We start from the raw sequence: 15,564 nt of genomic DNA on the forward strand, positions 1-15,564 counted from the left end.
TTATGATTAGAAATCTGAATCACAGAATCAAAGTGCATAAATTATAAAATAGTAACTGTAAAAAGAAATATCAATAGTTCAATCATCCCCATTTTAAGACTGGTCTAATATTTTCATTATAGAGAAAATGAGACCAATGAGCATATAAAACTATCCAAACAGATACCCCTCCCTTTCAAAAACCAACAGACACAAACAACTGTGAAGTATACATTTTATTTAACATTCCATTAAGAAGCCATATTTACATATTATATAAATGTATGAAGTCTTAATATAAAATAGAAAAATTGCCTGGACTGAAACAATCACTCCATATGGAGTTACTTACTTATTGAAGACCTTCTGTTTACATAAAAATTTACAATAATTTATATAAATTATTTTCTTCCAAACTAGATATTTAATAATCCACACTATTCTGATGACTTTACAAATAGGTGTACATTAAAAACTTCCCAAGAAATTACAGCATTTTTCTGCGTAAAATTTGCTTTGGATACGAAGATAGTTTCTTTCTGCTCCTTCCACGACCTGTTCCTGTCACTTCTGTAGTTTTTCTTGGTTTGCTCTTGACTCCGTCAACTGGGCTAGCCAAGGGGGAAATCAGCCGAATTTCTATGGGAGGAGGTGACCAAGCACTTTCTTTTTCTGTGTTTCTGAAAAAAAAAAAGATATGATCAAGTAAGAATAAACACATTACGCTATAAAATAAAACTGGCTTCCCAACATGTTGAGAGAAACCTTAGGGACTGCTTAGTGCTTTCATTTTATAAAAGATGTAATAGTTTCAAGAGAACTGAAGTGAAGCTTTAAGTCATATAAGCTAATCAGAAGCAGAGTTAAGGTTTCATTAAGGGGAATTTTTCCTTTTCGATTAGAATATTTACAAACAATTATTCAATTATTGAATTTTCCTCTAAATGTTTCAAATGTATGAAAAACTACTGCTGGATTACAAGGATGGGCCGAGTACCAGTAGTCAGCCCAGGGGATGAGAGCCCCGCAGGCCCATCAGAACTGTGAATGATCAAACACCAGCAATTAGCAAAGATCCACAGAATTTCACACACAAGAGTTTCTCAAATAGATACGCCAGTATATATATATGTAAATAGTGATGTCAGTAATAGTGTTATTAAATCAGTTTTTAAATAAAATGCTCAACTTGTACTTTTATTAAATTCAACCCTGCCTACTAAGCACAGCATAGACAAGATTCTGTGGAACAAATGTATCTGAAATGCAGTAATTTTCCCATGGATGCAGTTTTATTGCTTTTTGTAAAATAACTGCAGGATTTTAAAATGTATCATTATTTTTTAGTAATTTTCCTAACAAAGAGGTAAACCATCACACTTCCCTCCCCTACTTTGTTTTTCTGCAAAAACCAGAAAGATCCACTGGGAACTAAACTGCCCCCACCCTACCATCCTCCTTTTATTATTTTATTTTTATTCCTCCCATGCTCCTTTTAAAAGGACTGGGCTTTCATGCTATTAATATATAAAGAAATCGGCCGGGCGCGGTGGCTCACGCCTGTAATCCCAGCACTTTGGGAGGCCGAGGCGGGCGGATCACGAGGTCAGGAGATCGAGACCATCCTGGCTAACACGGTGAAACCCAGTCTCTACTAAAAAATACAAAAAACTAGCCGGGCGAGGTGACGGGCGCCTGTAGTCCCAGCTACTCGGGAGGCTGAGGCAGGAGAATGGCGTGAACCCGGGAGGCGGAGCTTGCAGTGAGCTGAGATCCGGCCACTGCACTCCCGCCTGGGTGACAGAGCCAGACTCCATCTCAAAAAAATAAATAAATAAATAAATAAATAAATATATATATATATATATATATATATATATATATATATATAAAGAAATAAAGAAATCCACCTTCAGCAGCACCTGTAGTCCCAGCCACTTGGGAGGCTGAGGCAAGAGAATCCCCTGAACCTGGGAGGCAGAGGTTGCAGCGAGCCAAAATCACACCACTGCACTCCAGCCTTGGCGACAGAGCGAGACTGTCTCAATCAATCAATCAATCAATCAAGAACAGAACAGAAGGTCATACTTGCTTGCTTGTTTTGTTTTTGATGTCCTGATTCGCTTCGCTTTTGGCTTTCCCACAGTTTCTACTGATTGTGCATCATCATTCTATGGGTTAAACATTTTAAAAAGTTAAGTACTAAACACGAAACTAATTTTAAAACTTCTATACTGAGACAAGGAATAAATACTATAGCCAAACACTGCTGATGAATTCAAACTTGCCAGTGCAAAACTGACTCCTTTTCTGATGCTTTTTAGTAGAAATCTTAGTCATGTAGGCCTGTTCTTTATTCCTACAATTCAACTCATCTCCAAGTTATGATCAGTTTTATTTTTGAATGTTTCCACTGTCTACTGCCTTCTGTACCCACTCCCTTTGCCCATATCCAGGCTCTCGGTTTCTAAGTAGACAACCAGAGACTATTCTCTCCTACCACACATTTCATCTTTCATAGAAACTACCTGCAATATACACATGGCTATTCACAATGAACACTCCTCATCTGCCTGCTACTGCCATGCTCTGAGCCCTTGCCTCTGCCATTTACTCTGTCAGGAGGAATGCCTGTCTCCTCTAACCTTGGTCTATAAAGTATTTCAGTATAAATGATTTGAAATAATTGTTTTCATCTCAATGAAACTGTGTATCTCAGTTGAACTGCAGGTGCTTGACAGACAAGGAATTTGCCTGAATTATTTTGTGTAATTTACAGAGTAACAGACTCATGGCAGACAATTCAATCAATGCTTATGAATTAACATTTATAAACATAAGGGACTTGCACTCAACCCCTCAACTATTTCTTTAAAAAACACCCAGGCAATTCTGATGGACACTAGAATTTAAAAACCTTTCCACAAACAGGTAATTTAAACTAGAACTGCCAGTAAAATATCATCGGTAACATACCACAAATGTGTCTTAAAGGTAAGGAGGGTCTCCAAAGGGGCAGACAAGACCATTTTTGGCTTTTAGTACACATGACTGTTATCTTTAAGACATTTACTTAAACAAAATTTAAAATCATTAAAATTTAAATAAAATTAAAACAAAACATTTAAAAAAAAAAAAAAGTATGTTTTAACAAACACAAATAAAATCATGCATTTCTTACCAGTTCATCTTCAAGCTTGTTCTTATTGGATGTGTTTTTTTGTCTGCTCCTTAAAGTAGGAGGTGAGATGACAAACTGAGAAGATAAATCCGAAACTAATTCTTTCAACTGTGCAGGAACCTCTATTTTTTTAGCTAAAAAAAGTTGAAAACACTGTATTTGTATCTTTATATATGTGTGCAAATATATAACTACAATAAAAACCTGGAACAAATGATGTACTTTAGAAAGATGCAAACATCCCCAAACCTGGAAACCATTAGTATTGTAACCTAATTATCCATGTTAGCAGAGAAATGACAGGAAAAATCCCAGCATCATTTGGGTAAGCCAAATGTGTGGGACGATTTAACGCTTCAAACTAAAAAGGGCTACAATATAAAGACAGGCCATGAAAGCAGGTACAGAACTGTTTGTTTAGTCTATTTCTTTTAATCCTTACTGCTCCTCAAGCATTCTGGGGAGGGAAAGCATTAATCCTATATGTAACCTGAGCTAGTCTGTGCCGTAACTACTGCTATTCCAGACACGTTATTTACAAAGTAGGTTTTTTATTATCAAAAAAGAGAAACTCTAGCCAGTTCATTTTGAACTACTTGTTCCAGTCAAACAGAAAAGTTCATGTCCACAAAAGGAGAAAGTGCCAGGTGCAGTGGCTCACCACTATAATTCCAGCACTTTGGGAGGCTGAGGCAGGAGGACAGCTTAAGGCCAGGAGTTCAAGACCAGCCTGATCAACGAAGTGAGAACCCTGTCTCTAAAAAAGTTCTAAAAAGATCAGCCCATGTGGTGGTGCACGCCTGTGGGGTCAGCTACTTGGGAGGCTTGAGTCTGGGAAGTTGAGGCTACAGTGAGCCACGATTGTGCCACTGCACTCCAGCCTGGGTAACAGAGTTAAAAGCTAACAGGAAGATATTCCATAGATAAATAAAAATGGTTTAAACAACAATTGGTTTAAAATAAGGAATTAAAAACATTTACCACACAGACCTTTTTTTTTTTTTTTTTTAACTATAGGGCCCCCATATTAAAAGCAATCATCAATGTAATTACAGAGGAGCACAGTTCAGTTTAATCAGTCTGACGGAGTAAATCCCACCTTCAAGTAACTTAAAGCTGTCTGTGCATCAGTTTCTATAAAATAAGGTTAATAATTGCATCGATCTCAAAATTGTTCCGAGGATGAAAGAAGTAGAACAATGTGTGGCATGGTAGTGGTAAGTGCCTACACATGTTCGCATTTGTTATATAAATCCCATTTCATTTATAAACCCTTGAAATAAAATTATAGTTCAATGTTATCTCAGCTACTGGGACAGTCAAGAGTTCTATCAGATATCAAATTCTGCTTTTAAAGCATATGATTCTTTAAAAAAATTTTTTTTGTGGGTACACAGTAGGTATATATAAGCATATGATTCTTAAAAAAAGAAATAACAGGCCGGGCGCGGTGGCTCAAGCCTGTAATCCCAGCACTTTGGGAGGCCGAGACGGGCGGATCACGAGGTCAGGAGATCGAGACCATCCTGGCTAACATGGTGAAACCCCGTCTCTACTAAAAATACAAAAAACTAGCCGGGCGAGGTGGCGGGCGCCTGTAGTCCCAGCTACTCCGGAGGCTGAGGCAGGAGAATGGCATAAACCCGGGAGGCGGAGCTTGCAGTGAGCTGAGATCCGGCCACTGCACTCCAGCCCAGGCTACAGAGCAAGACTCCGTCTCAAAAAAAAAAAAAAAAAAAAAAAAAAAAAAAAAAAAAGAAATAACAGAGTTGATATCAGAAATAATCTCTGCTCCCAGTTTGTAAATGGCAGAAATGGCAACGGTCTACTGGTGGTCTCTCTTTTGGTTTCAAGAAACAGATGAACAAAAATACTACATTTTTATAACGAAAATTATACATTCTACAACTCTCTTTTAGACTACCTGAAAAGACAATTTCTTTCACTTTTCATAATCTTCACCAAGCTTTCCTACTCCATTTCAAAGGAATATATAAAGAAATACAAAAATATACTATCACATGCAAAAATAGCCTCCACCATTTTTTCCATATGCTTATATTATAGCACAGATGAGACTTTGAGTGTGTGTCAATTCTTTACCCATCTCTGTTTTGAGGATTAAGGAGTTCAAAAGACCTAGGTTCAAACCCAACTGTGTGCGAGTAAATGACTCTGAGAATTCAGAGAGCGCTGATGTACAGCATGTGCTGATTTCTAAGGTATAAATGTGCCTCCTGTGGCCAGTGCAAACCATGGCTGGGTTACAAGTTCTTGGATATTTAACAATTGGCTCTTACCAGCCAGTAGCAGCACTAGTAGCTCCAGGACAACACAGCTTATTCCCTGGGTGATGTGAACGCTCAGTCTCAATGAACTTCAAGTTCCTCAATGAGGATAGAAGGAAGTAAAAGTACCTATACTTCACTGGGTTGCAGTGGGAATCAAATGATATATGAACATCATGTATCTAGCATGGCCTTAGGTATACAGCAAGCCCTTCTTAATATCTGCTGTATGAAATGTGAAGTTTCATATTCATTTAGTAAAACACAAAATTCTATGATAATTTCTTCACTATGTTTCAATAAAATAAAGGACCACCTCTAGCCTTCCAATCATATAGTAGACCTACACCCAGTCTTCTCTGCACCTCCATCCCTATGTAAAACGAAGTTTAGAATATAAATAGGCACAAGGGACAAGGTATGGTAACAGTATAAAGGGCAGAGGAAGATAGGAAGCTATGTCCAGAGTGGTCATTGCTTTGCTAAAGTAGTGAGTACTCGTAAGAACCCCTGTAAGGTACGCACTACCACATTCATTCTAGGATGAGGAAACAAGGCACAGAAAGGTTATATGATTTTCTGCCCAGCTAGTAACTGGCAGAAATGGGAGATCTCAATCCCAAGTTTCTTATCCCCTCCAATCCCATCATCTCATTCTACAAGGTGCCTATTTCTAATATTAAAAAATCTGAAAGTAATTCAAATACCCAACAGAAGAGGGTTTAAACAATCTGTGGCATATTTGTGAGATGAAATGCCAATAGGAAAAAAAAAATTACGTTTAAGATTTTGAAACATATATATATATATATTTTTTTGGGGGGGTGCGGGGGGAGGTGACAGGATCTCAGTCTGTCACCTGGGCTGGACCACAGTGGTGTGATGGCTCGCTGCAACCTCAACCTCCCGGGCTCAAGCCATCCTCACACCTCAGCCTCCCAAGTAGCTGGGACTACAGGTGCCAGCCACCATGCCCAAATCGTTAAAAATTTTTCTTTTGTAGAGATGGGTTCCCATCAAGTTGCCCAGGCTGGTTGGATTTTGAAGAATATTTAAGATTAACTGGAGGCTGGGCAGAGTGGCTCATGCCTGTAATCCCAGCACTTTAGGAGGCCAAGGTGGGTGGATTATCTGAGGTCAGGAGTTTGAGACTAGCATGGCCAACATGGCGAAACCCTATCTCTACTAAAAACACAAAAAAATGACCTGGGCATGGTGGCAGGCACCTGTAATCCCAGCTACTGGGGAGGCTGGGGCAGGAGAATTGTTTGAACCCAGGAGGCAGAGGTTGCAGTGAGCCAAGATCGTGCCATTGCACTCCAGCCTGGGTAACAACAGCAAAACTCCATCTCAACAACAAAAAAAGGAACTGAAAATGATCACGAAATAAGTAGGGAGAAAGAAGCAGAATGTATGCATGTACATAAACTGTAGGTTTTTAAAACCAACCACACATACGTATCTGGAACGAGATACAGGAAAATGTGAATAGCGATTCTTTCGATGGCTGGATTATATACTTCTGTTTTCTAGTTTTTGCTAAGTAAGCATGTATTGTTTTTGTTTTGAGACATGGTCTTGCTCTGTTGCCCAGGCTGGAGTGCAGTGGCACACGATCATGGCTCACTGCAGCCTCAAACTCTCAGGCTCAAGTGATTCTCCTGCCTCAGCCTCCCAAGTAGCTGGGACCATAAGCCCATGCCACCACGTCTGGCTAATTTTTGTACTTTTTGTAGAGATTTTTTTTTTTTTTTTGCCATGTTGCTGCCATGTATTTTTAGTTTAACAGAAAACAGTTAAAATTAGTAGGTACAGAAATGAAAAATATGTAAAGATGACAAAAATCAGAATTACTGAGATGTTTGCTAGGCTCTAACAAAATAGCTCTCACTGTTGGTGTTTACTACATTTATCCAAGTCCTGAGGAGTGTATAAGTTATATGTTAACGACTTCCTGCCAATCAAATGATTTTCATTTTAACTTTTTTTTCCTTTTTAACTTTTTAATAACATCCTAATAAAATGAACTTTAAAAGGTAACTAAAATATCACACATTCTGTCATTTCATTCTCCTTCATGCAAAACACAGGTATAACCATGCACACTTTTCTACCACCACGAAGAAATTAAGTTATACTACCAAAATCGAAGATCTAATTAAAAATTTTCTGAGTGAGGAGGGGAGAAGAGGATCCCCTATAGCCACAAATCATTTTTAGGACAAATGATCAATTGTTATGGGGAGAGGCATTTTCCTGGGCTCAAACTATATCAAGTACAACAAGTCATCTACTTTTTTATTTTTATTTTTTGAGACAGTGTCTCACTCTGTCACCCCGGCTGGAGTGCAGTGGCACAATCTCGGCTCACTGCAAGCTCTGCCTCCCAGGTTCACACCATTCTCCTGCCTCAGCTTCCCAAGTAGCTGGGACTACAGGCACCCGCCACCACGCCCGGCTAATTTTTTGTATATTTTTAGTAGAGACAGGGTTTTACCATGTTAGCCAGGATGGTCTTGATCTCCTGATCTCGTGATCCACCCGCCTCAGCCTCCCAAAGTGCTGGGATTACAGGCGTGAGCCACCGCGCCCGGCCAAGTCATCTACTTTATTTATAAGGTCCTGAGCTGCTTTGCTGAAATTCAAACATTAAACTGTAACTTAAACAATCAACTACATGGCCGGGTGCAGAAACAGAAACAGAAATTTTTTCTGTTTGTCTCCACAAACAGAAAAAATTAGCCAGGTCTGTAATCCCAGCTACTAGGCAGGCTGAGGTAGGAGAATCGCTGGAACCCAGGAAGCAGAGGTTGCAGCGAGCTGAGATCATGCCACTGCGCTCCAGCCTGGGCAACAAAGCGAGACTCTACCTCAAAACAAAAAAACAAAACAAAAAACACAAACCCTGTATTTTGTTTACCTAACCATTAACACTTTTACAGAGAGTTACTCTAATGGGATCTCTTCAGTCACACCAGTGTCTTAGCTTTTTAGACATGTTTTAAAGCACCCCCATGGACATTTTATCACTGCAGATCTATTGTGTATCTGTTTGTATACTTAACACATGTACGTGCTCCCTCTGGGGAGACAGGTCACCCCTGTTGAGAAGGTCTGACCAACCAACCACAGTCCTCAGCTCACCAGTGACAATGAAGGATGGCCTCACTGAAGATGAGGGCATGCAGATGCACCAGTTTGTGGGCAACAGTGAATATGGATTGAAATAATTTATGTATCTTAATAAAAAGCTACTAGTGTTTCCCTTCAAAACAATTTCAGGTTGTGGATATCAGTGGGGTGTGAGCCAAATGCAGCAGTACTTGGGAGATTAAAAATACTGACTCTATTTTGGAAGAAACTAAAAAGTCACTTTTTTATAAAAGTCACAGAAGAGAAATTATACTATTCTAAAAAACAAATCTATGTTACTTGAGTTACAGGACTGAAGTCATGTTAACCATACTGAATAACTGAACTCAAACTTTGAAACATGAAACCTTTAAACTTTACTACTAAAAGATGAATTTTGGTTTGAGGGGGAAGGGGAAAAATTCCCTATAAAACCATTCTTAGGACAAATAATTAACCCAATTTTAAGCTGAAGAGTGAGTGAGATGAAAAACTGTTTTGCAGAGAAAGAAAAGTACCTTTTGCTTTCCTTGGAACTTCTGACACTGGAGAAAATAAAGGCTCACTGTTTGGTTCAGAAAGATCCGGCAACAAGATGGCCTTGCTAGACCGAGTCCTGGTGCTGCGGGATGATTTAGTGAAGGAAGCTGTGGCAAGCAGTCTTTCTTCTCGGTCATTTGTTTCTTTATGTGTCATTTCATCTGTGCGTTCTTCTGATACTGACTGTAATGAACCTTTTTGGCTTTGATTTTCAGTCTTTTTTGTAAGTTTTTTCTTAGAGCTCATCACCATCGAAAGTTCCTTATTTGGCACTAAAATGGATTTTCCTGAAGCTGGTTTTCCAACATCAGTATTTTCACTTTTAGCTGCGGTACTTCTTGTAGATCTCCTTTTAATGCTGGGAGCTTCTTTCTTCTTGGGGCTTCCCTCTTCCTTAACAGCCTTAGATCCTACATCTTCAGATGGATGGATTTTTCTTGGTCTACCACGTTTTCTAGGTATGGCAGACATATCCAATTCTGCTTGAAGACTCAACTGAGATGAGTCAAGGTTGGAGTCTTCCCTCACATCTGATGGACTAACTTCTCTCCCTCTGACCCGTCTAATACGTTTAATAGGCAGCTGCTCATCGCTGGATTTATCATCTGGCTTATTTCCTGTATTTTCAGAAGCACCTAAATTAGCACTTCTTAATTTTCTGATCATTCGGCTAGGACTTGTTACGTTACTAACTTTTAGATCATTTATAATTTCAACACTTTCCTGACTTTCTACAGATCTTTTAATTCTTCTAGGAGTCCTTTTTGTAACAGATGAAACTGTAACTTCTTTTTTAATAGTTTCTTCAACTGCTGGTTCCAACAGCTGAGATGATTTTAATCTTTTTGATTCCCTACCTGTAGTGATCTGTAATTCTTGTTCCACAGAACTGGTATTTTCTAGTATGTCCTGATTAACTTCTTTCTTTCTCCTTCCTCTCCTAGGCGTAATAGGATTTTGAGATATTTGCTGGTTCTCAGATATTCCTTTGACATCAGAAAAGGTGTTTTCAGAAGCTTCAGAAATTTCTTGTGGCTTCCTAGTTTTCTTCCTGACTGACTGCCCTGGCATCTTAGGAGTAGCAACATCTGCTGCTGCTTCCTGTTGTGCTGATTTGACATTCACGTTTTGGATACGGTGTCCTCTCGTATGAGTCTTGGAGGAAACCACGTCAACCTGGCTGACATTCAGAGTTACTGTGCTTGTTTCCTGAGCAGTCTTACATGCAGATTTGACTAACTTAGTGGGACACATTATGTTTTGGCTCACTAAAGGTATCGTTTCATGAATGGACTGTTCCATTGTATCTGAAGTAATTTCTTTACTTCTTGTGTCTTTAATTACATCTAGTAAATTTTCTGCAATTGCTACTTTAATAGGTTCAGGCACATATGGTAAAGTCTCTACTTTTTGGGACTTTTGGTCACTAGTTATGGCAGATGGCAAATCTGCAACTTGTCCATGATTATCATTTTCCCCACTGCATACAAGTTTTTCTTCAGTTGCTGGGTTAGCTGCTTTAGGTAACACATCAGATGATGCAAAATCGCCTGGCTCCACTTCTCCTTCTTCACCTTCCAATATCAAGGTAAAGTTACTTTGAGCCACAAAAAGTTCCCCATCTACTTCAGCAATGTCACACTCTGCAGTGTCCTTATTATCAGCTAAGTCACAAAACTGCTGGTCAATAGTATCAAAATTGTACTGAAGCTTAAGTGTTCCAGAGGGATACAACTCATTAAATGAAAGATTCCTAGCCTCTTCTCCTGAATCTTGAGCTTCAAGCTTTTCCTGTTCAATCACCTAAATGAATTAAAGATAAGAGACTGGTTAAAGAATTGTAATACATGTTTTAACTTGAAGCATACAGGCTTTTGATGACCCTTGGCTGTGTGCCTTTTAAAACATAAATTATATTTAATATGGCATATACTTATGGGTTTACTTTACAAAATTATCCCTTTAAGCAATCAGACTCTCATTCAGTCAAAATAACTAGAGAGAAAGATTTTGAGATTATGACTGAAATTTAACTAGAAATTCCACATTTCCCTGGCTAAAAAGACAGTCAACAAAAGCTTGAAAATTACGATGCTAACAGTTCTGAGAACATTTAAGAACTTATTCTGTTCTCACCCAAGAAAAAACGTTAGCCGGAGAAAACAACCCCCAAACTGTGTTTTAATGATATTCCCCAAATTACCTAACTATCCACACTTTTCTAAACAGCATGATCCCCATAAGGTTGAAGAACAATTCACCTACATAAGCTCCCTTGGGCTAGACTCAATCCTCTTCCCTTTGCTGGGGCTGCATAAACCATGAAATTCCTAAGGCTTTCAAGTTCAGTACCTCTCCTGCAAGGGTTTGGTGGAAGAAGGAATGGTCCTTGCATTTACCTTTTGGTAAGGGAAGGGGAGAAAAAGGAGGAGGCAGAAAGTAACAGAGAGATCTCCTGACCAAGAAGGTAGAACATTACCACCCACCTAGACAATGACATTTTCCCACTCCCCAAACATTCAGTGAGATGACAGATTGGAAATAACCTAGAAATGAGGATTCCCACTTAACACCATCCCCACAATTTTTATCAGCTTCCCAACTAAAGGAATTGGAACTTTACTCATCTATATGGCAGTGGGAATACTCATTAAGATGAGTATGGATAACTATGACATTTTTATGAGTTAAGAAACTTCCCAAATTCTAAACAATCAAATTTCTATAAATAATTAGAAGAGTTGGTTTTTTATCTCAAAATTTATTATATAAAAGTTGTCTGCTGGTAATAAAAGATTTGGCATAATTTTTTCTAAAAACTCTAAGTCATATTAAGTAGCAAAAAGTCCTTTTCCGAGTGTACGGATGTTCAGTACCAACCAGCTGACTATCATTCTCCCACAAGGATGCCTGGGGTAGGGGGAAATCCTGTTTAACTGTATCCATGTATTTTCAAATATATGATCTTACGACTAAAAAGACCTTTCATTTGAACCAGATCAGCAAAATTAAATTGATAAAACCATGGCTTAACACTTCCTTTTGGCTTTCATGAAAACCAATTTCTTTTTTTTTTTTTCCCCCGAGACAGGATTTTGTTATGTTGCCCAGGCTGGTCTCAAACTCTTGGGCTCAAGGATCCTCCCTCCTCAAACTCCCAAGTAGCTGGGACTATAGGCAACTGCCACAGCACCCACCTTGAAGGCCAATTTCTTAAAGGACGTGTTTTTATATTCCACAAAATACTTACACACTTATTTTTTGAACCCAGATTTTTATAAATAAGTTTTTACATAGCAGTCAAATAAATGAACGTGTTAGGTTTGAACTACTGTCTTGAAACAACTAAACCAAAACTGAAAGACTGACAAAGAAGTAAAAAATTAATTTTTTTACATGAATTTCTTGAGTATCAGGAGGGCTGTCAGAAATTGGAAGCTTTTCTTCTGGTAAGTTAACACTTTCTTTTAGTACATCAACTTCTACTTCATCATCTTCTTTTAAGTTCAACACTACTTCCTGGTTAAGCCTGCGCTCAGAGATAATAGGACCTTCAGAGACAGTGAGCGAAGAGTTTCCACTATCACCAAGGATACCAGCCACAGCTGAAAGAAAAATGGGTGAATTTTTACATTTAAACTGATAAATCTACACACAATTAAGGAAGCAAATAGAAAGGAAAAGGCTACACTGCACTTGAATAGTGTATTAATAAACTATCACAATGACAGAAAGTCTGCAACTTCTTAAACAGTACACACCTTTCCACAGAGATAAAACAGAAAAATTTCACAGTTAAAACTGGTAACTGATAAATGATATCAGGAAACGTTTAATATGATGACCAACTGCTTCGAGGAAGTTCAGGTGCTTGTTCCTTATTAATCTGAAAACTGTATTTACCAGGTGACTACCAGACAACCAGTTATCCCTGTAGAGTAATTATAGAATTACATGAGAGACATGCAATCTGGGCTTTGATATGACTAGGAAAAAGAATGAATCTCTTTTGGGCTCTCCTAAATTCCTTCTTTCGTCTTCCTCTTTGCTAAAGTTTAATATGTCATTAACAATCATAGGTGATATTAATATTTGGGTGTAAAGTTTATGAATGACACAAAATACTACAAGGGGGGAAAATAACAATTAAAAATCCTTTAGTGCTTAACAACAACAAAAAATCAATAAAGCACAAAAATAAAAGATGAACTAGGAAAAAATATTTCTACACTTTCAATGGAAAATGGGGCTGTTATCCCTATCATGTGAATAAAATGAAAAATGTTTTCCTGTTTGGCAAAAAGACAACGATGAAAAAAACCACTTTACGGGCTTCTCATCAAATACATAAAAGTAGTATACAAACTATTGGATACAACAATAAAATATTAAAAATCTGGCCAGGCGTGGTGGGTCACGCCTGTAATCCCAGCACTTTGGGAGGCCGAGGCAGGTGGATCACGAGGTCAGGAGATCGAGACCATCCTGGCAAACATGGTGAAACCCCGTCTCCACTAAAAATACAAAAAAATTAGCCCGGCGTGGTGGTGGGCACCTGTAGTCCCAGCTACTCGGGAGGCTGAGGCAGAAGAATAGCGGGAACCCGGGAGGCGGAGCTTGCAGTGAGCCAAGATCGCGCCACTGCACTCCAGCCTGGGTGACAGAGCGAGACTCGTCTCAAAAAAATAAAAATAAAAAATCTGTACACACTTCTGGACCCAACAAGTCCATGGTTAGGAATCTACCCAAAAGAAACACTGATACAGAATGGTAATGTGCAAAGACACAAGAATATTTACTGCAGAAACAGCAAAATGAACCCCAAAATGGTGACTGGCCCAAATGTTCAGAAATAAGCAATTAGTTAAGCATGTAACATCTTCACTACAGAACACTGTTAGAGCTGTTAAAAACAACAGGATTAATTTATATTCCTGACAGAAAAATGTCTTAAATAATAAATGTACTGATGATTATTTCTAACAGCTAACATTCACTAAACTTCAGGTACCAAGCGCTACACAAAACACTTTACATGCAAGTGGCTTAATCCTGACAACTCTATGAAATGGGTATTAATAATACTCCCATTTAAAACTTTTAAAATTTTACCAACAAAAAAATAGAGGTATAAGCCCCTGAGTGCAGAACTGGGTTAGGAACCCAAACATTTGGGTTCAGGCGCCTGCACTCTTTAGGGACCATCGTGTCTCCTCTTTCAACATATCGGGGGAAATGTGCACAGAAAACAGAAATTCAGGAAAGACACTTTAGTTAATTATGGACCCCTAAAATGGGTGATGGGCTTTTTACTTTACATGTTAGACAATTCTCTCTGGATTACTCTGTAATCATGTATTACCTTAATCATGGGACAAAAACAAGCCTGCTGAAGCGTTCCCTAAGCCCCATTCATAATGTACCAGGAACAAAGCCGTAACAGTTGAGAGCGTGGGCTCCTGAGTCAGGTAACAACTATGTCACAGTATAGTGCTGTGAGGACTACATGGTAATAGATACAAGATGATCAGACCAATTCTGGGCACAGACATTCAAGGTGTCTGCTTCCCCTGAATCCAACTGCAAGCTCCTTAAAAACCTATCTTCCTCATCTCTGAATAGCCTGAGAATAGGCCTTCACAAAAATGTTCACTGGGTTTAAAAAAAAAAAAATTCCATATATTTGTTAATTTTCCTGGAGCATATTCAGTCATTTGTGACTATTTTCTAATAATGAAAAGTCAACCGTGGCCTTAAGTTATCACAAACACAAAATAAAAACTCTTCTGAGTCCAAGAAGATCAAACAGCAGGGATGCATTTGGCTGTGGACTAGTAATTTATTTTGTTCTTTTTTCATATTTTTTGTGGAAAATATGTCCACAAAAACCATTCTAAGACTTTCAATATTAGAGCCACAGAATGCCTTACAAGCAACCCACTGTCTGACAACTTATACATCTTAGAATACTTCTATGCCAGGAAAGCTGACCAGAGAGAGGAATAACTGAGGAAGAAAAAATCTGAACAACAGAATAGATTATTTTGTTCTAAGAATAGAAAACTCTTCACTCAAAACACAAAAATGGAATAATCCTAAAGTCAAAATAATACATACATTTATTGTCATTTGCTCTAATTGCAGAGGTGTAGGTTTCAACAGATGTTAATCCTTCATCCAACACTGGTAGCTTGGACTTCTGGGTGAACATTTTCCTTTAGAAAAAGAAATACATACCTTAGTGTGTAAGAAGATCCCATCTGCTTTAACCCGCTTTAGTCCCACTGCCCAGCCTGTCATTTTGGTGATGTAAACTGAGGTTCGGAGAATTCATTACAACTCAAGCTCATTCTGAACAATCATAGAAAATTTAAAAGTGAATTCAGAAACAATGCTGTACTTGTTTTCCCATTTTCTAATGTTTCTGGCAACAATGGCATGGCC

General features: G+C 38.4%; 1 protein-coding gene across 3 annotated transcripts in view; it reads right to left on the minus strand.

Moving 5' to 3' along the window:
• Window positions 1-198: 198 nt before the first annotated feature.
• The window catches only part of AHCTF1 (AT-hook containing transcription factor 1), a 97,261-nt gene continuing 81,895 nt past the window's right edge, over window positions 199-15,564 (minus strand). For all 3 annotated transcript variants that reach the window (XM_050771586.1, XM_050771568.1, XM_050771577.1), the window contains 6 exons: window positions 15,238-15,335; window positions 12,517-12,725; window positions 9,099-10,923; window positions 3,161-3,294; window positions 2,068-2,150; window positions 199-659 (listed from right to left, as the gene is read on the minus strand). In XM_050771586.1, coding sequence (XP_050627543.1) covers window positions 467-659; window positions 2,068-2,150; window positions 3,161-3,294; window positions 9,099-10,923; window positions 12,517-12,725; window positions 15,238-15,335 — 2,542 coding nt within the window. In that variant the 3' untranslated portion in view covers window positions 199-466. The remainder of the gene's footprint in view (window positions 660-2,067; window positions 2,151-3,160; window positions 3,295-9,098; window positions 10,924-12,516; window positions 12,726-15,237; window positions 15,336-15,564) is intronic.

This window comes from Macaca thibetana, chromosome 1 (genome assembly GCF_024542745.1).
Source record: "Macaca thibetana thibetana isolate TM-01 chromosome 1, ASM2454274v1, whole genome shotgun sequence".
Taxonomy (NCBI): domain Eukaryota; kingdom Metazoa; phylum Chordata; class Mammalia; order Primates; family Cercopithecidae; genus Macaca; species Macaca thibetana.